This window comes from Antechinus flavipes, chromosome 2 (genome assembly GCF_016432865.1).
Source record: "Antechinus flavipes isolate AdamAnt ecotype Samford, QLD, Australia chromosome 2, AdamAnt_v2, whole genome shotgun sequence".
NCBI classification, from domain to species: Eukaryota; Metazoa; Chordata; class Mammalia; order Dasyuromorphia; family Dasyuridae; genus Antechinus; species Antechinus flavipes.
Window position 1 is genome coordinate 42,983,384 of NC_067399.1, and position 20,899 is coordinate 43,004,282.

The 20,899-nt window shown below is 40.6% G+C and overlaps 1 protein-coding gene across 1 annotated transcript in view; it reads right to left on the bottom strand.

Moving 5' to 3' along the window:
* PDPR (pyruvate dehydrogenase phosphatase regulatory subunit) overlaps positions 1 to 13,025 on the bottom strand; it is a 35,331-nt gene extending 22,306 nt beyond the window's left edge. Inside the window, exons 1-8 of the mRNA XM_051974639.1 lie at positions 12,653 to 13,025; positions 7,856 to 8,158; positions 5,685 to 5,818; positions 3,518 to 3,599; positions 3,264 to 3,427; positions 2,346 to 2,467; positions 1,411 to 1,528; positions 426 to 575 (exon numbers count right to left, since the gene is read on the bottom strand). Of these exons, the coding sequence (XP_051830599.1) occupies positions 426 to 575; positions 1,411 to 1,528; positions 2,346 to 2,467; positions 3,264 to 3,427; positions 3,518 to 3,599; positions 5,685 to 5,818; positions 7,856 to 8,088 (1,003 nt within the window). The 5' untranslated portion in view covers positions 8,089 to 8,158; positions 12,653 to 13,025. The remainder of the gene's footprint in view (positions 1 to 425; positions 576 to 1,410; positions 1,529 to 2,345; positions 2,468 to 3,263; positions 3,428 to 3,517; positions 3,600 to 5,684; positions 5,819 to 7,855; positions 8,159 to 12,652) is intronic.
* Between the last annotated feature and the right edge of the window lie 7,874 nt (positions 13,026 to 20,899).

The window sequence follows — 20,899 nt, forward strand, 5'->3', positions numbered from 1 at the left end:
AGAGGACAGGATGAGATGTCACAAGGATATATTGTGTGATTTGGCCAACATCAAAGTCAGCAAAGTCACTCTGAGAGCCATGACCTCCTGCCAGGAAGCCTCATGACTATACTCATAAAGAAACCTGGTCCTGCTGGGTGGCTACTTGTACAGTTCAAAAGCAAAATACTCTTTTAGGATTAAAAAAAAAAAAAAAAAAAGAAAGAAAGAAAAAGAAAAAAAGTGGAGCAGTCTAGGTTCTAGTTTGGTTGTTACTAATTAGTTATGTCTTTGGACAACTTCTAAATAACTTCCTTAAATCTCCTTTGGTTCACCTATAAAAGGGGATAATAATTACTGACCTACTTTTAGAATGGTGAAGATCTGATTGGATAATGTCTGGGATACACAAATGTGAGACAATTACCATGCCTCTATTCACATACCAAAATGGTCCCAATCTTCATGGAGATTCTGAATGTCTAGCTGGTTCTTTCCCTCAGTAAAGATGGGCTTAGGATTCTTCTCAAAGCCACCAGACAGGATTCCACCTTGCCAGTTCCGAATGTAGATCCTTCCATCTGAGTCCACAATAGCTATAGAAAAGAGATGGCAACAAAGCAATGGCGAGAAGGAGAAGAGAATCTCCATTTTAAGTTAAGACAATTTTTCTAAATGGACAAAAAAGAAAAAGAATTATCAAAACAGGGCTTGGGAATCAATAGAATAAGATTTCATTATGCATTAATGATCTCACCAAAGTCACCCAGGTCAGAATCCATTAGGGACAGACATTCTAGCTTCTGTGTAGGTGTGGGGCACAGGATACAATCTGGTCAGCTACTTCCAAGTCAACTTCATTTCCGAAGCCAGTGGAGAATACTTCTCTTCTTATTCCTAACTTCCTACACTTTTAAATCAATTATCTTTGTGAGCCTTTGTGAATACTTTATAGCTCAAGGCCGTAACTGCCATTATATCAACTGAAATTTAACCAGAAAGAGGGAGCTATGGAGCCTATTTGTGGGTGCTGGCCCTCAAGATGTCAATACCCACCTTTCTGAAACAAGGCTCATTCACACAGAGAATCTAAGCTATGCATCTTTCTTCTTTTGTCTGAATTACTTTTACAGATCAATTCATTGTGGAAAAAACCAGAGTTCTTTCAGGTTCTCAGAAGGCATGGGAAAACAATTTAGAAGAATTTTCTTGTAAGAGAACAATGGTTTAAATGGAACAATGTCTTGGCTATCCTTTAATAAATATTGACCTTAAAGAATTAAGCTGAAATTGGATTTACCTACAATATTCCCTAGAAAAAGAAAAACTCCTTGGGGAAAGTAACTTCTGTCCTTAAGATAAAGATTTCCCTTTCAGAAGAAAGAATATTATAAATGAGTAAGATTTGTTTTAAAAAGTACAAGTCCTCACTTGGTGTGCTGTTCTGCAGTGGGGTCTCCAAGGGACGAGTCAGAAGGTAGAAGTGTTCACAGGCATGTAACGGGATACTAACCGGTTCTTCGTTGGACAGACCCAGCTCGTAAGCCCACTACAAATGGACAGATTTATTTTGTGGGTGGGAAGGGGAGAAAAAAATACAAACGAGCAAGTTAAGTCTCTTGAAGACTTTAATTTCAAGTGACTTTTGTGCTCTTGCTACAATGTCAAATATGGGAAGCCAATGTCAGCCTACATTAGTCCATATAGAAAATGTCACTGTACTGTTTACATCAAAGAAATGAGTTCAATTTTTGAACAAAGATAGATAAAGAATTATCTCAGTGCTTAAAGGGTGAGTACTCTCTTGGGGACAAAATTAAGTTCTTAATAGCAAAATAAGACATCATCTCACCTACAGCCCTCAAAATGACAGTGGCTAAATGAACTTCAAACTGATATAATGAATTACCCATCTCACCTAAAGATTTCTGAACAGTCCAAAAGGAAAGCAATTTTCCCTCAAAATAGCTTCCTTAGTATTCACAAACTGAATTCCATGCCCCTGACATAGTGAAATAAACCAGTAATTAGGAAGCTGCTTTAAAAAAAAATTTTTTTTAAGAAGAAGCTCAATGCAACAACCAGACCCAGAGGGTAGCTGGCTATATACTGACATTTCTGATGGTGATCACCTCACTCAAGTGTGGAAGAAGGTCAAGTCTAGAGGTGCCTCTCTTTCAGATAAAATTTCAGTTCCAGGTTTTTTCCTCTGGTCAAAACCAGGGAGAATCATTTGGCTTTCTTACAGTTATTTAGTAATATAATCATCCATTTCTCTAGATGATTAAGTATTTGGAGTCCTGGATACTTAAACTCAACAAGTATAAAAGGCCAAAGACAGAATCAAGACCAACATTGTTTCTAACCTGACCGGCACAGTTGACAAAATATTGGCATTCGACGTTTCCTTTATCCGTTTCTACTCCAGTCACATGACCCTTTTTGGCCATTACATGAATAACACTTGTTCGGTCACGGATTTGAACACCTGCACCAAAGTAAGGGAAGTGGAGTTAAAATATCGCCCTAGGTTAGGAAACTAGAGAGGATACAAACATTTTCGAGTCTATGTATCAACCACTTTCAAATCACATCATCTCTTTAAGGGAGAACTTGAAAAGGGTAGGTCAGATAATCAATAATCTACAAAAACTAATGAAAACCCTACCCATGGCCTTTAATTTCCAGAAACAGCATCAAGTGATATTCTACCTTGTCTAATATAAGACAGACCCACTTCACTGACAGAATATGGAGGGACTCTTCCTAATCCTGAAAATGTCAGGTTTTCTTAAGGAATTATTCTAGTCCCCAAATATGGTAACTTCTGGAGGTACAGCATGAGAATGAAAAGAGTTAAGTTATGGAGGGGCAAGATCCACCCAGTCTATTCTCCCCATCAAATTTTGATTCAATTACTTTCTGTCCTTATAACTTTTTAAATCTATGGATTAAACATCTAAGGAATTTAAGCCTGGAGTTTTGAGAGCTGTGAAAAACTCCTTCTAGGTCTGTAGTACATGGCTAGGTAGAGAAAGCAATTCTCTGGAACAAAAGGAGAAAAGTGGATTAAAAAAAACAAAACCCTATCTATTACTTAATGAACTTTAATATTCACGCATTTTAAAATGATAACTATCCCAAATGGAAAACCATCTTTCTAAATCTGGACTGGCTTCTTTATGGTTTAAAAATAAATAAATTACTAGAGACAACTTTAGACAGCACCCCACTTCCTCAGTTTCAACTTTTTGCTCAAACCAGGTGCACACAGAATGTCTCACCCTTTTGAGAGGCAGCGCTCGCCAGGGCCAGAGCCACGTCAGATGACGACACGACCGCGTCCTCAGGCACATGCATGGCCCCCACCAGGTCATGGATGCTGATGAGCGGGTACAGCTCGGCCACCCTCTTGGGGGAGATGATCTCGGAGGGGATGCCCAATACACTGTTATAGGAGAGAGAGACGGGAGTTGGCTGGCAGCTCTAGCAAAGCCACAGCCAAGACTAGAGGGGCTTTTCTCAGCCTGGTCCATACCTCAGCCTCGAGTTGATTCGCTTCAAGGAGATCAGTCGGTTCTGAGTTTGAGCCAAGAAGATTGAGCCTGTCCTTATGTAACCTGCATGAAAAACCAAGTCAGACCAGAGAAAGTACTCTAGTAGACACTACTGGAGGAATAATGAAAATCTTTCATTTTGCCGGTATACCGGCAAATCTCATTTTCCACAGAAAACTATCTTTAGTTGTCTAAATTTTAAAAATGAAATACAATTGGAATAAACCTTGTCAATCTAAGCTAGAGTCCACATCTTCATATACTCTCTGCTAGAGAATCCAGAGAAATATGCCCTATAAGAGAGGTACACTGGTAAATAGTTAATAACCATTTAAAGAGAAAACAAAAACACATCTATAAATTTAATCAATTCTACTACAATCTTCTCCACAATGTTCTTAAATCTAGACAATCAACAAAACAATAAATCAAGCCAATTTATGAGATGCCAACTCAGAAAATTTAACAATGAGTTCTCACTAGCACAATCCTGCCTATATAACCCAGTTAGGAGAATTGGAATTTTAGACTTGGGAAAACAAATTTAAAATAAAGACAAAGCACTAACTAGATGGCTAATCTCAAAGATAATTTGGAATAAACAAAGGACTCAGCCAAAGATATCAAATTATTTGAAATTACACCATACAGTAAAACTGTAATAGGAGGCATATGCACACTGGCTTTGTTTGCCACTGCCTTCTAAGACAGGATTCTTTCCATTCAAAACCCCTTTATAGACATAAAATAGATATACCAAATCAAACATTTACTGACAAATCATAAAGAAATTCATTTTAAATCAATTCTTTAGTATACATATAATCTTACCACTTATTTAAGATGAAAGCAAATTTGCATATTAATGAGATGAATGTACTTGTTTATTTTTACATAAAGAATTAAATCTTGGTGAAATATTTGACACCTTTTAACTACTACCAAATTTTTCATGACTTCCCCCATATTCGGTTCCATGACCGCATTCAGGGTCTCAAGCCACAATTTAAGAAGCTTTGCTCTAAGGTATATAGGGCCTTGCCATCCAACTTGCAGTTGAATGCTCTAGAAGCTCTCTCCTGCCTTGCTTTCTCTCTGTACCCCAGCTGTTGGCACAATGCCTGTCACAGAGTCAATGCTTAATCGGTGTTTTTTCATTCATTTATTCATTTCATTCACTTATTCATTCATTTCCTGAACCACTCCATGCCCTCCTCACACATGCCTCTAACTGTCTAAGCTGCAGGATGCTCATCTCATGGGTATAGGAAATTTCCTTATATCATAGATCTAGACAAAAGAGTTCCATTAAACTACAACTTATTAAAGTTTAAAATAGAATGTTTTAAGGACAAAAATCCTAGTCCTACACCTAAGAACTTATGTTATAAAGGCCTAATACAAAGCCAATCTGTAGATTATTCATGTTGTTATAGGAAGGAAAAAAACAAGCATTTATGTGGCATCTACCACGTGCCAGGCTCTGTGTTCAGAACTTTTTACAAATGTCATCTCAATGGATCCTTACAACAAGCCTGGGCAATAAATGTTTGTTAGTACAGCAAACAGAGATGATGTGATTTGACCTAGGTCCCACAGCTGGTAAATGTCTGAAGGCAGATTTGATCTCCAATCTTAATTCTGTTATTGGAATAATCCAGCTGGAGTTATAGATTTATGCTGAATATATAGAATCCTGTTAAATCTTCCTTGTAATCAATAGCACACATCAATGAGACACTAGGCCTAAGGCTAAGATGCATATGTATGATTAAGAATCAGAGCTAAAGGGTTCCTATAGGAAGCAATGTCAGTATATGCTAGCCATGTTACAACAATATTTTAATTAGCTAAGTAAGCTAAACAAGTCCATCACCACAAATAGTAAAATAACTTTTAAATGAGTACCTCATGGATACTTAATATCCAAAGGGCAGCACATGCTCTTCCTTTTCCAAATTTCTCTCAGAAATATGGAAATTTGAAATCTTTCTTGATATATTAAGGCATGAAAAGACAGAAATGACCCAAAACATTTATTTTCTGGTCCAGTACGACTCTTGTCTTTGCAAAATTGGGTCAAGACAGAAAGAATACAAAGTAATGAAGCTTGAGTAACACTCACACCAAAAAATGTCACTGTCTTACCTGTTTGAATCCCTGTCTCTTGTTCTAACTGTTGATAAAGTTTGTTTGAATAATCAGCCATCTTTTGTTCTAAGGTAAAATGCCTAGCTGAACTAACAATGCCAGCACAAAATCTGGTGGAACCAGCAGCCAACCTGTAAGACAAATAGGAACTCATGCATCTAACATGAATAGGAAAGGACATAAGACTGGTACCAAAAAGCGAAAGAACTAGATAACAGAAGGGAATGTATAATACTATATAAGCAGCCCATCCTTCCCCAACTATAATATTCCCTAAGTTAATTTTAGTTGATTTCTTAAATACAATTTATTGCCTGATCTTTGCTAAACCCTGGGCACTTGAAAAAAAAATTTTTTTTCCAATTCATTTTTGTAAGATTGAGTTCCAAATATTTTTCTCCCTCCCTCATTTCTCCCCTCCCCAAGATAGCAAGCAATCTAATATACGTCATCCATATACAATCATTTTAAACATATTTCCATACTTGTCATGTTGTGAAAGAAAAGGGAAAAACCACAAGAAAGAAAAAACAAAAATAAAGTGAAAATAGTATGCTTCAATCTGTATACAATCTCTTTTTCTAGATGTGGATAGAATTTTCCATCCCAAATCTATTGGAATTGTGTTAGATCATGGCAATGCTGAAAAAAGCTAAGTGTATCATAATTGATTATCACACAATCTTGCTGTTACTGTGTACAATGCTCTTCTGGTTCTGCTCACTTCACTGAGCCTCAGTTCATGTAAATCTTTCCAGGCTTTTCTGAAATCAGCCTGCTCATCATTTCTTACAGAAGAATAATATTCTATTATTGTTCTATAAGAAACAATCAGGAGGATGGTTTGAGGCTGAACAGACTTATATGAACCAATGATAAGTGAAGTGAGCATAACCAGCACATTGTACACAGCAATAGCAAGATTATACAATGATCAATTCTGATGGACATGGCCCTTTTCAACAGTAAGATGATTCAGGCAAGTTCCAATGATCTTATGATGGAGAGAGACATCTGTATCCAGAGAGAGGACCAGGGGGAGTGAGTGTGGATCACAACATAATATTTTCATTCTTTTTGTTTTATTTGCTTGCATTTTGCTTTTTCTCATTTTTTCCTTTTTGATCTGATTTTTCTTGTGCAGCATGATAATTATGGAAATGTGTATAGAAGAAATGCACATGTTTAACATATATGGATTATGGAGCAGTTAGATGGTGTGGTGGATAGAACACCAGCCCTGAAGTCAGGAGGACCTGAGTTCAAATCTGGCCTCAGACACTTAACACTTCCTAGCTGTGTGACCCTGGGCAAGTTACTTAAACCCAGTCGCCTAAGCCAAAAAACAAACAAACAAACAAAAAAACCCCAACATATATTGATTACTTGCCATCTAGGGAAGGGAGTTTGGAAGGGTGAATATTGAAAATTATCTATGCATATGTTTTGAAAATAAAAAGTTTATTTTTAGCCATCCAATATAAAATGAAACTCTTTAGATTGACTCATTATAGGTGATTCAGGCCAATTTTAATAAACTTGTAATGAAGAAAGCCATCTGCATCCAGAGAGAGGATTTTGAGGACTGAATGTATATCATAACATAGTATTTTCACCTTAAAAAAAATAAAAAGAAAAAGCTTAGCTAATTAAAAAAGAGAATAATAGTATTCCATTTCATTCATATATCACAACTTATTTCAGCCATTCCCCAACTGATGGGCAACCATTCATTTTCCAATTCTTTGCCACCACAAAAAGAGCTTGTTTTTGCACATGTGGGTCCCTTTCCTTTTTTTTTTTTTACAATCTCATTCGAATAGAGATCCTGTAGTGGCACAGCTGGATGAAAAGGTATTGCAAATTCATTATTACAAGCACTTAGAAAATATTCCAAATTGAAGAGAAATCACTTGTTTTCTAAACATTTGTGGCATATGTCTGGTGGAACATGTTCTTTCTTCAAAAACTAGAAAAGCACATAACTTATTAGATGGCCAATTACAAGCAATTTATACACTTTGGTTTGAATATTACATCAACAACACAGAAAATCAGAGTTGTTACTGGGACCAAAAAAAGATACCAACACAAAGGCCTTAGGAAGTACGAAATACCAACCACTTAGTACAGTACCACAGTCAAGTGTTATGCAATGTTGTTCTTACCTGCCCTGTTCCAACAGGAGAATATCCTTCCATCCCAACTTGGAAAGGTGATAGGCTACAGATGTGCCCATAATTCCACCACCACAGATGACTACCTGAGCATGGGTGGGGAGTGAGACAGAAGGTTGAGACTCTGTAACAGAAGAAATGTTGTGCCTTGACTGGGACCTGTTCGGCCATCTTTGACTGGCTCTCCGCCATTGGATATCACATAGCAACCGGAAAAACATCATGGCTTCTGTTTGACAGCTTTCAAGAAATGTGATTTTCACTCTTCCAAGAGGAAGGCCATAAGAATTCAACCTAGAGAAGGAAAAACTGGTCATATTTAATTCAAGTGTATAGGGATAATCAGAAATACTTGTAATAAAGTATCTATTACAAAGATTACATTTTGTTAAGAGATTTAAGATTTCTCACACCTTAAACTACTTAAATACTGTACCCCTCATAGAGCTGCAGTGAGGAAAGTACTTTACAAATTGCTATATAAAAGTAAGTTGTAGCAATGCTATATAAAGATCAATTCTGATGGAAGTGGCTATCTTTGGCAATGAGAGGATCCAATTCAGTTCCAATTGATCAGTGATGAACAGAATCAGCTACACCCAATGAAAAAACACTGGAAAAATGAATGTAGACTACTTGCATTTTTGTTTTTCTTCCCAGGTTATCTTTACCTTTCTAAATCCAATTTTTCTTGTGTAACAAGAGGACTGTATAAATATGTGCACATATATTGTATTTAAGATATATTTTAACATGTTTAACATGTATGAGACTGCCTGCCATCTAGGGGAGGGGGTGGAGGGAAGAAAGGGAAAAGTTGAAAAAGAAGTGATTGCAAGGGTCAATGTTGAAAAATTACCCATGCCTATGTTCTGTCAATAAAAAGCTATAATTAAAAAAAAAAAAGTTGTTATACAGAGGCATTGCCCTCTAGGGGAAATAGGAGTTAGGTGCTTTTAACAGACAAAATTTATCTCTATGGAACCACAGAAAGCTGTAATAGGCTATGCAATGCACTAAATTGCGCAATACAAGTAACTTCAAGAAGAGAACCAAAAAAACAACAAACAGATATGGACTGAAGGAATCAGATCTGAACAGAAGTGGGAATTAAAGCTGAACACTGAAAAGAGAAAGCACTTGGAAGAAGAGGCACTTCCAAAATGCTTGTTGCTGAACTTGGACTAGGGAAGCCCTGGGTAAGGCATCTCTGATCCTCAGCTGTTGCACATGGGAATGGGGAGAGGGGCCACTGCAGGATATAAGTTGGGCAGTCAGGGTTTCCTTGGCAGAGATACTGCAGTGGCCTGCATCTCCAGCTCATTCTACAGATGAGGAATTGGGGCAAACTGGCTACAAGGCTGGCCCAGAGTCACCCACCAGCAAATGCTTGCGGCTGGATTTGAACTCAGGAGTCTGGTGTTTGATTTCTGCCGGAGCTCTGTGCACCATGGCCTGGCAGTGGTCCCTGATACATGTGCATAAAGGCAGAGGCCAGCCTAGAGAGACTGGATAAATAAGGACTCCCAGAGGCTAGGACAGCTTGGCCGGAAAAATTGCTTCTGGACTTGCCCAGGACAGTTTCAACCTCGAGACAGAAGAGCTGGGGGTAGGTAGGGCAACCTGACTCTTGGCTGTCCCACCCAGAAGGCCCTCGGAGAGTTCCTGGGGTTCTCTGGGGTTGGGCCCATTCCCACTCAGATGCTGGTCAGAGGAAGGTAGCCTGAGTGACCACTAGTTTCACAGAATGGTGATGGGATGAAAGGGTCCAGAGAGCAAGGAAGGTCAGAATGACAAAAGCAACTCTGAAGGGCAGTAGGTGCAAACACTTCCTAGTTGAGTGACCCCGAGCAGCCAACTTCACCCTGATTGCCTCATTTTCCCGATCCATGAAAGAAGCTGGAGAAGGAAATGGCAGACCACCCCAGAATCTTTGCCAAGAAAACCCCAAGGAGAGTCAGGTCAGAGCTTTAAGGGGACAACAGATAGTGCTTGGTGGTGTAGAATCATCACCATGGGCCACATGTGGGAGACGATTTATGGAAGAGATCATAAAGAAAAAAACAAAACAGGAATTGAGTCTCCAAAGATGCCACCAGGAAGAAGGAAGGGAAGCAAAGGAACTAAGAAATCTTAAGGGAAAAAAATAAAGAAAACCAAGATAAAAATCATTCGAGAATAAACAGGCTGTAATAATCTCTGCCAGCAAAAGGGTGCTGGTGAACAGGTGCCCAAAATCCTGAAGATGGATCGCCTTCTCCAGAACAGTTCCCCATCAAGTAAAGGTTACTAAAAATCGAGGAGTCCAAGAAAACGGGTCCTACCCCAAAGCAGAGAGAAGAGAGTGAGGAAGATGTCAGAAGATGGTGATAGAAGCATCAGAACAAAGGAAAGAAGGCAATACCTAGCAAGCAAACACCATGGCCACACTTGCCAAGTAAGGAAGCCTGAGCTCCAGCAGGGACAGCAGCTCCGTCAAGAAAGCGGCCCAAGCCCAGACAACATAATTGTCACAACAAGCATTCCATGCACACATATATTCTATCTAGGATATATACTGTAACCTATTTAACATGTATAGGACTGCTTGCCATCTGGGGGAGGGGGTGGAGGGAGGAAGGGGAAAAATCAGAACAGAAGAGAGTGCAAGGGATAATGTTGTAAAAAATTACCCTGGCATGGGTTCTGTCAATAAAAAGTTATTTAAAAAAAAAAAAAAAAAGCAAGCATTCCAACTAAAATGTAGCCAAAAAAAAAAAAAAAAAAAAAAAAAGACAATGTCAATAATGAGACAATAAAACAGAAGAAGATGGGGGCAAAGACCCTGAAGCGGCCAAAGTGATAAAAAGACTAGCAAGCGCAGCCAGACAAGGCTGAAGATGAGGACAAGGAGGACGAAGTTATAGACACAACATCTGCCCGAGGAAGAAGCATGGAGATGAGCACAAAAATTTAGAGTCACATCTGCCAAAGAAGCAGCTGCAGAGCAAAAAGGAAATTGGGAAAGCGTGAACCTCCCAAACCAAAAAAAAAAAAACCCTAGAAGTTAAAACATCTACAGCTTTTAATCTTTTCGTTAGAAACCAGATTTTCACCAAAAGTTCTTCAGAACTAAAAACTAACACTGACTCTTCTGCAAAACATGATCACTGTAGATGTGCATGCTCAAGTTGTCACACCTGGCAATTTTAATGATAAGGAAGTTGAATGTGATGACACCTTGGAAAATGCTGTTAGCAGCAACTTGAAAATCCTTGACTGAAATTTAATGGGAAAAAGCAAAATAAATTTAAAAGATATTATAATGCAAGAATCTGTTTTACAAAATTACAAAGGAGAAACTAAAGGAATGTTTGAAGAAGCTTTTGAATTCAATCACTCTCAAAGATGGGATCCCAATGGAATGGCTTACACTGAATTTAAGACAGAAGCCCAAGTGGCCAAGGTTTTGGAACAGACATACACACATTCACTCCCTTCCCTCACACATACAGGAGCAAAGACTGATGATTAAGGCCGTTACTCTGAAGTAAAATATAAAAGTCAAGGAAATTAAACACACAGAATAATTGCAGGAGTGAGAACAAGCCAAAAGAGAAGCAAAGACATTTGTACTGAATAATTTCGCCTACAGTATCACTGGAAAAAAGTCTACAGAAGTATGTGAAAGGATACCATTCAACAGCATGTCCAAAATAAGCAAGGCTGACCAGGAGAGTGCATCCATTGAATTACCGTCTGCTGAAGCTGCAAAAGCAGCTTTGAATTTGTGATAGAAAAAGGAAATTGAACACAATCAGATCGGAATTAAAAGGAAAGAAAACAGAGCCTGTCCTACGCCATTCTGTTTGTCAAAGTCCAATGTCCTAAATGATATTTCAAGGGAAAGAACCCGATGGTTTGGACTAGACATATGTTCCACATAAATTTTCTGAAGAGACTGGTCACAGATGTAAGAGTTGATCGTATATGAGTTAAATATATGAGTTGTCATAATGCTGTATGAGATGTATAAAAACCCTTTCCCCCTTTTAAGTTTCTGGTAGTAGTTTTTAATATCCATTTTAAACTTTTTTTTATATAATTTTTTTTTCAACAGTCCATCTTGGGACCGCTTAAAATTGCCTAAACAACCAAACAAAAATCCAATCCACAAGCTGTTTAAGTACCCGACGTAAAGGAAAAGGGGGGAAAGCCCGAGTGGTCCAGAAACGTGAATTCTAACCAGCCCTCGCCAGCACTTCGCTGCCAACCACAACGAGCACAAACAAGGAACTTTTCCGATCTAAAGATCTAGAAGTCCGAGGGCTACAACAATGGGGGAGGCTTCCCCGCCTCCAAACAATGGCTTATTCCAAGTTCCCAGAGGCAGCCCCCGAGGCCTCGCGGAAGGGTCCTGTTAGAAACCGCGGCACAAGAGTCGTAAGCCCTAGTGCTGGATAAGGAGGGGGAGCCGGAGTGCGGATCCGGAGCTGGGGGGAGGAGGGCCCCGCTGTAGGGACAGGAGTTATTCGACCCGGGCCGGACCCGCCAACGCAGAATCTCTAAGGACGCTAACGAGCAGGGAGTTTCCGCAGGTAACAGCGGCCCCGCCGAAGCGGAGGCAGGGAGTGGGATGAGAGGGGGACTTGACCTCGACCCCGCGGAGGTGGAGGGAACTTAACCTCGAGCCGGCTGCAGGCGCGGGGGCGGGGCCGGGCCAAGGGCGCGGGGCGGGGCCGTTGAGGGCGCGCCGGGGCCGGGAGCCCAAAGGAGGAGACGGAAGGAGGCTCGCGGGCCCCACCTTACCTCACGGCCCCGCCGCGGGTTCCGCGCCTTGGGACTCCCCGCCAGGGGGCGAGCAGCTGGCGGCGGCGAAAAGGCTCCGGAGGGACGGCTCCGTTTCGGGGATGGGGAGTGTGGAAAGGGGGCGCGAGGAAAGGACGAGCCGAGGACGAGGAGCCCGAGCTCCCGACCTTTCGCGCTTTACGGCCCCTTCAGCAAGGGTACGGCGGCGGCCGTCCCGTGCGCGTGCCGTCACGCCGCCGGCCCCGCCCAGCCTCACCACGTGGTATTGTTTGGGTTCCGGAGCGGGCCCCACGTGCGGAGCCCTCTGTTTTCCTCTTCCCTTCCATCACCAACCTTGCTGACCCGAAGTCTTCAGCGGCCCCCCTCTTCGGGTTGAGCCGTTAACGTTTGAATACGTCTTTTCTTAAAAATCAAGACAAACTTTATTGATAAAAATTTAATATAAAATACCGTTACACTTTTAGTGTCCGGAAAATGCGGGGTCATAACACCCAGTGCAATTCGTATACATCGGTGCAGGCCCAGGAGTAGGCGGACACCCATGCCTCAGTGCAGGCGCAGGCCCAGAAGTAGGCGGACACCCATGCCTCAGTGCAGGCGCAGGCCCAGGAGTAGGCGGGCACCCAAGGCTCAGTGCAGGCGCAGGCCCAGGAGTAGGTGGACACCCATGCCTCAGTGCAGGCGCAGGCCCAGAAGTAGGCGGACACCCATGCCTCAGTGCAGGCGCAGGCCCAGGAGTAGGCGGGCACCCAAGGCTCAGTGCAGGCGCAGGCCCAGGAGTAGGCGGACACCCATGCCTCAGTGCAGGCGCAGGCCCAGGAGTAGGCGGGCACCCATGCCTCAGTGCAGGCGCAGGCCCAGGAGTAGGCGGGCACCCAAGGCTCAGTGCAGGCGCAGGCCCAGGAGTAGGCGGGCACCCAAGGCTCAGTGCAGGCGCAGGCCCAGGAGTAGGCGGGCACCCAAGGCTCAGTGCAGGCGCAGGCGCAGGCCCAGGAGTAGGCGGGCACCCATGCCTCAGTGCAGACGCAGGCAAAAGCTGGCCACGGACCCTAGGTGCAAGCTGGGATGTAGACGGGAGCCCATCCCTTGGAGGAGGCGCAGACGGAGGCGGGGCCCAGCCTCTCTGCACAGGCGCAGACGGATGCAAGCCCCACCTCTGGGTGGCGGCTGCGGCGGTGGCAGCGGCCACCTGGTTTCTCCGCCAGAGGTCCAAGGCCCTGGTCACCACGTGACTCTGTAGCAGTTTGCTGTCTTCTTGTAGCTGCACGCCGCTCATGACGTAGAAAGCATCCCGCGTCCAGAGGTTGCACTGCCGCTCTATCGCCAGCAGCCTGTCCCAATCTAGGCCTTCTGGAGCCCGCTGCTGCAATAGAAGTTGCACCGCCGCCTTGAGGTCCGAGCTGCACTGGAAGGCGGCCGCCAGGAGCCGCGGGAACCCCGTGTAGTTCTCCATTCGGATGCAGCTCAGCACGATGGGCGGCAGGTTGCGCAGGAGCCTCTGGGCGACTCGCTCCTCCTGGGCTGCGGGAACAAGGGAATGGGGGATGGGTGAAGAGCGGCGTCCTAACCCCGTACTGCGAGCGGGACGTTATTAAAGAGCCAGCGGCGTGCGGGGCCCAAGGAACATCCCCCTACCTTGGCTCCTGCCCTCAGGCACTCCCTTAATAGCACTCCCGTAATGACCAACGGCCAAAAAGGGAACTAAACTTTTAATTCTGTGCTTAAATATAATTGGTTGCCCCGTATGCATTTTAATTTGTGCCAGTATAAGCAATCGGAAGACAATATCTTTACTGCCAAATGGGGATCCCGAGGCTCAAAAAAAAAAAAAAAGAAAAAGAAAAGAAAACCCTCCTCAGCACTCGATTCCCCGTTAGGGCGCTAATTGTGGATGTGTCCCTCTTGGCTCTCATTCTCAGACCTCAAAGACAAATCTTCTCCAGCTGGTCCGCCCACCTCTCACTCCCTTCGAAGTTCGTCTCCTGTATTGATAGCTTTCTACTGATATTTACAACATTTTAAGATGTATGAAATGGAACTCATTTTTATTCCTCCAACTTTCCCGCTTTAAAAAAATACAACTAAACTGAGTATCTCTTTCCGGGTTAAGCAGCCCGCCCCCACTTGGAGTATCTCAAATATAAATTCCATAAATTGCTGACATTAGGGTGGAGGGCCGTTCCATTCTGCTAGGGAAGGTTCCACTAATGTATTTCTTCAATAATATAATGCTTTTTTGATAGTTTAATATTTGGTCCCACATGTTTCCCACTAGATTGTCTTTTTTCCCCGAGAAAGAACGAAGTTTATCTTGTGTTCCTGAAATAGTCTATTTAAAATAGTCCTCTGCATAAAACCTACCCCATCCAGCTGAGATTTAGTGTGGTCACAGCGGTGTCAGCCCATTGACAGTGGGCTACATATTATCACCCAATGCCAATCTTTAATTTACACCTTCCCCAAAAGTCATCGGTACAAGACCCATCCCTATGCATTACATCCCAAGTTCTGCCAGTCAGTTACCTGTTACAAACTCCAGGGCAATGCCTCCATATAAAAATGGATTACTCTCTGGTCGGTGCAAGTTAGAATTCAGAGCTGCCAGCCTAGCCTGAAAATTATTTATCTGTGTGGCATCCATCTGGGAGATTTCATCTATATTCTTGTTCAGAGGGCTATCTAGAAATTAAGAAGCATAATCAACACATTACTCAGAGTTTAATAGGTCATAAAAACAACCCAGATTTTTGTGTTACCTAACTTTTTGGGCCCCAAGTTGTTTCTACTTATACAACATCCTTAGTATTCTGTTCTCTCTGTAACACAGTCACTACCTTAGATCACACTCTTTTTCACTTGGATCATGACTATAGAGCCTGCTCCTTTCTAATCTATTTTGTAACCGATCAATCAATAAATATTAAATGCCTACCATGAGCTAGACATTGTGCTAATCAATGGATATTAAAAAAAAAAAAAAAAAAAGCCGAGAGTTTGTCTTTCAGGAGCTTACAATCTGATGATGGAAACAACATGCGAACAATTATATACAAACTATAGGATAAATAGGAAGTAATGAAAAGAGGGAAAGCACTGGATTTAAGAGTGCTCCAGGCAGCTTCCTAACTTGGCAGTTGCCAAAGTTATCACCATTCCCCTAGCCCCAACTCAATAAACAAGTTCCCTTTTACTTCTAGGAACATACAAAAATCTTACATTTAACATTTAAAGTTTTACACAACGGTCACATAATTCCAGTTTCTCTTCTACTCTACAGTCCCCAACATACTCGACAAGGTGCAGCCCTCACATAAAAGGCCTGACTTACCTCAGACTCTTGGAATCCTTGCTTCTTTCAAGTCAAAATGCACATCAACTGGAAGATGGATTACTCTGCCCCCGCAGCTCACCTCAGTCTCACCAGGGCTTGTACATGGCTCTCTAAAGCTACTTTGCACTTATTCAGTCTCATACAAGTACCTATTTCTAGTGTCTTGGGCAGGGACCCCTTTATACTCTTCCCCTCCTGAACGCCTACTCTGCTAAGCACTTAATAAACGCTTTATTGATTGGTCGTTCCCAACAAATACACAGAGACACACACCCATTTGAACTTCAAACTCCTTGAGGGCAGGGAGTTTTTGCTTTTCCTTTGTATAGTGTTTAATTAATGCTTGTTAAATGATTGCATTTTCCTGGAATTACATACCTGGAAAAGACCTTAAAGATAATTTAGTAAATTCTCTTTTTACAGAGAAATCTTTTTTTTTTAATAGAGAATATTTTTCTTCAGTTAGCATCTGTATAGAAATGTTTAGAGGCTTCTTGGGGCAGGTGGAAAGACCACCAGTTTATTTTAGAAACTACTTTGAACATCAGCTTTAGGTGGGATTGACTAAAACTGAGCTTGGCTTTGTCTTTGATATGGGGCTGGGGGAGAGGGGCGAAGAGGGAGGGAAGGGTGGAGAGAGAAAGGAGAAGAGTAAAAGAAACAAGCATTTATCCAGCACCTAAATACTAAGTGCTTTACAAATAATCTCTCATTTGAAGTAAGCAGCCACAGAAAAACCTTTAGTCCCAAAAAATGAGCTGGGAAAGCCACACTGGGAATGACAAAAGATCCCAGAACAACATCCACAATGCATGTTGAACTTTCAGAGTCTTTGCTTTAAAGATAACTAATACACTCAAAAATAAGAGATAGGCTAAAACATAATCATGGCCCCAACAGAAGTAGCAAAATTCTTGCCTATACTAAACACCAGCCCTAATATCTGTGTGACTTGGGTTAATTTATCTATCTCCACCTCAGTTCCTTCTTACGAAAAATGAGGAATAGAAATAAATGAATTCTTAAGATCTAAACCCTATGACTCTAAATAATTAACTGTCTATATCCAAGTTCCAGAATACCAAAGTTCCATTCTAATAATCGATATAAAATACCTCTTAGGAATACCTTAAGGAAAAACGTGAGACTCAACTGTATTTGCCTATCTGAGGTGCCATGCTAACTCTACAAGATATTTAGAAATATTTCTTTGGGGTTTTGCAAAGGGCTAATGTTGAAGAATTGTCCACACATGTTTTGAAAAATAAAAAAAAGCTTTTATTAAAAAATATTTCTTTGGAAAAAACTTATTTATTGACAACATTCAAGTCTTCCCATCCATTTTGCCAGAGCTAGCAAGCAAAACAAGGTGACCTAACACCATAGTGCCACTATGTGGTACAGCTTGAGCCAGCTGGGGCCAAATTCCAGAAACAGCTTTGTTGATTTTCAAGGAAAAAGCTACCCTAACCATGGTGAGAGTGGAGGGGAGGATGGAGGAGAGAACTCTACCAGATAATTATCTTATACACTCTCAGAATCAATAAATTTTTAAATGAAAATAACTAGAGATGATGTGATATAAAGGGTATACATTTCATTTTCACTTTGTAAAATGTCAGCCTCTTTCAGAAACATTTGGACCACTTTGAACATCATAAAATGTACAAAATAAGGCTTTACATATATGAAAAGCATATGAAAAATCTCGGGAAATTCCAATGCAGACAGAAAATGCCCTTTATGCCTTCCTCCACCCACTCATTTGAATGGATCTACAGGAGATACCCAAACACACAGTTCCTGTCTCCCAACCCCAACCAATCAGGAGGAGCCAGCAGTTCCTCATCCAAAGACCTCAAATGGTCTTTTCCTCTTCCATTGCTTCGCTCCTCACCTCACCTTCCACAGCCTCCTCCCATTTAGCCCTGAAGAGCAGTCAGGTGGTAAAAACTCAACAACCCTGGCCTTGATCTTATAATACTACCAACATGGAAATTAAACATCATCCCATATTTCTTGTTAAGATGATACCATGAATGTGACTTTGATAGAAATATTTTGCATAATTTCACATTGTCTTCTCAATGGGTGTGGTGGAGGGAGGCAGGAAGGGAGAGAATCTGGAACTCAAAAGTTTTAAACACATGTCAAAAGAAATGTTTCATATGTAACTGGAAAAATTGTGTGTATGTATGCGTATGACAGTATTAAGGGATGTACAGAGGTCCAGTCCTTCTATATACACATCAGCAAAAGTCTGAAGAAGATCCTAGATAAAATAAAAACAAAACAAAACAATATAAAACCCAAGAAATAAGAATTTCCATCAGGCCAGAAATGGAAGAGAGAAAAAAAAAAAGAAGCCCATAGTAACTAAGAGTGAAGGTTGAATAAGAAAATCTACTACTAAACATAGCAAATAAACCAGAAGATGACTCAGGAAGAGACTGCATACCATGGGGAAAACAAACAAACCTGAACACCATGGATTGGCTTGGCCATAAGGACTATAAGATGTTAAATGCTTCATTTTAAAACAAGATATTAAAAATAAAATTAGAACTTAAACAAGGGCTCTAAAGGGGGGGGAGTTAAGAGAATAGAACAGAAGATATTAACAGAATATTAATAGAAAACAAAAATCTTACCAAATCAATGGATTCCATGAAAATATAATGAAGCAATCCCAATGATTCAATGACTGTATGAGATAATCAGAAATATTTGAAAAAAGACATAAGACTGAAAAATAAAGTAGCTGCTGTTAAAAAATAAATAACTGAAATACAAGTTGAGGAAAGAGAATTTAAGAATCATTAGACTCTAGAAACTATAACCACCACCCCCCAAAAAAATCTGGATACTACATATTAAGAAATTATAAATGAAAACTAAACAAATAGTAAAGAGGGGATTTCCATCAACTGGAGAATGGCTAAAGAAGTTGTTGTATATGGTTGTAATAAAATATTACCATGCTATAAGAAATGATGAACACGCTGATTTCAGAAAAGACTAATATGAATTAATGCAAAGTGAAGTGAGCAGAGCCAGGATAACATTGGACACAGTTATGCTGTATGATGATCAGTATGGAAAACTTAAGATATTTTCAGCAATATAGTGATCCAAAAGAATTCCAATGGACTTGTGATGAAAAATGCCATCCATTTCCATGAAAGAACTGATGGAGTTGGAATGCAAATCAAAGCAAACTATTTTTTCACTTTATGTATTTATTTTTGAGGAGATTTCCCCCCCTTTGGGTCTATGTCTTCTTTCACAACATGACTAATATAGTAATATATTTTGCACAATTGAACATGTTTAAACTACAACAAATTGCTTACTATCTCAGGGAAGAGGAAAGTAAGGGAGGGAAAGAGAAAACTTGTAACTCAAAATTATTTTAATATGAATATTAAAAATTATTTATATGTGACTGAGAATAAATAAAATATTATTTTTAAAAACCTGCATAGTGCTATAAGAATCAGAGAATAAAATAAAAATAGGAAGAATTCACTGATTATTTCCTAAAGGAAAAAACACAAAAAAAATCCAAATCAAAGAAAATGTAGGCAACCATAAAGAAAACATTAATGATGAACTGTTGGAATCTTTACAAACTGCTAATTCATTAGAGTTGATAGATTATTGATCTGATCTTACAAGAAGATGTTTTGGGCCAGAACCTGAAACAAGGTACTAAGTAGAACTAATTGATACAATGCTTGTGTTTGCACCTTTACTCATTGGAGTTCACACGTTTGGGAAATTTCAGGGTTTAGTATGAGATATCTGAATTCACACCTCCCTTAAAGCTCTTAGGGCCAGAGAGCACTATGGGAGAAAGCCCATAATCCCATTCTCTCAGAAGAGTCATATATATGACAGTGAAGAATGATTCAAGGAAATATTTTCCATTTGGCTGGCTGGTGGCAGAAGAAGAGTTTTCAGAGGAAGAAGCTACGAGTCGAGAGTTCAGTGAAGATTGAGAAGGCTCTCTCAGAGGCAAGACAGATTCAACTTGGTGCTGGCTCTGGAGGCTGAAGAAAGCAGAGGCAGAGGCTGAAGGACAAAACCTTTGGATTTGGAGACATTCGGACTATATTAGCTAACCGGACTATATTAGAGACAATAAAAGACCTGAACTTTTATCACCTGGCTGCGTTTTGGGTGATTATTACTTTCAACTGCAACTAAGACTGCCTCCAGAAAACCTCCCCCGAGAAACCTGCCCTCTCCCCCAGAGAGAACTATTCTACTTATTCTAAAAGAAGAAAATCACCACAATGAACAATAGTCAGGATCACAGAAAACTATGCTACAACTTAAGGGAAATAAAATCGTTTAATACATTATTCCAAAAGGCAAAATATAAGACTTTTCAACCAACAATAATTTACACAATGTAATCCTTCTGGGGGAAAAATAAATGTTTAATGGAATTAAAGATTTTCAAGCATTCTTAACAAAAAAAAAAAAAAAAAGACCAGAATTAAGCCAAAGCATTAACATATAAATATATGAGTATTTAGACTAGAGCTATAAGGTCCTGAATCCTGAGATCCTTTTTTAAGCTGAATTTCCAAGCATTCACACTCTACTGGAGAGAGGGCAACTCCAATGGACTGATCTAGTTCAAATGCCCATTTGAACTAGAATTAGAAGGAGATATATGATGATAAGGCAGCTGGATGGTTAGGGTAGCTAAGTGATGCAGTGAATTGATGCCTGGGCCTGGAGTCAGGAAGAAGTATCTGACCTCAGATTCTTAATAGCTGTGTAACTTTGGGCGAGTCACTTCACCCTGTTTGTCTCAGTTTCCTCTTCTGTAAAATGAGCTGGAGAAGGAAATGGCAAATCATTCTAGTATCTTTACTCATAAAATCCCACATGGGATCATGAAG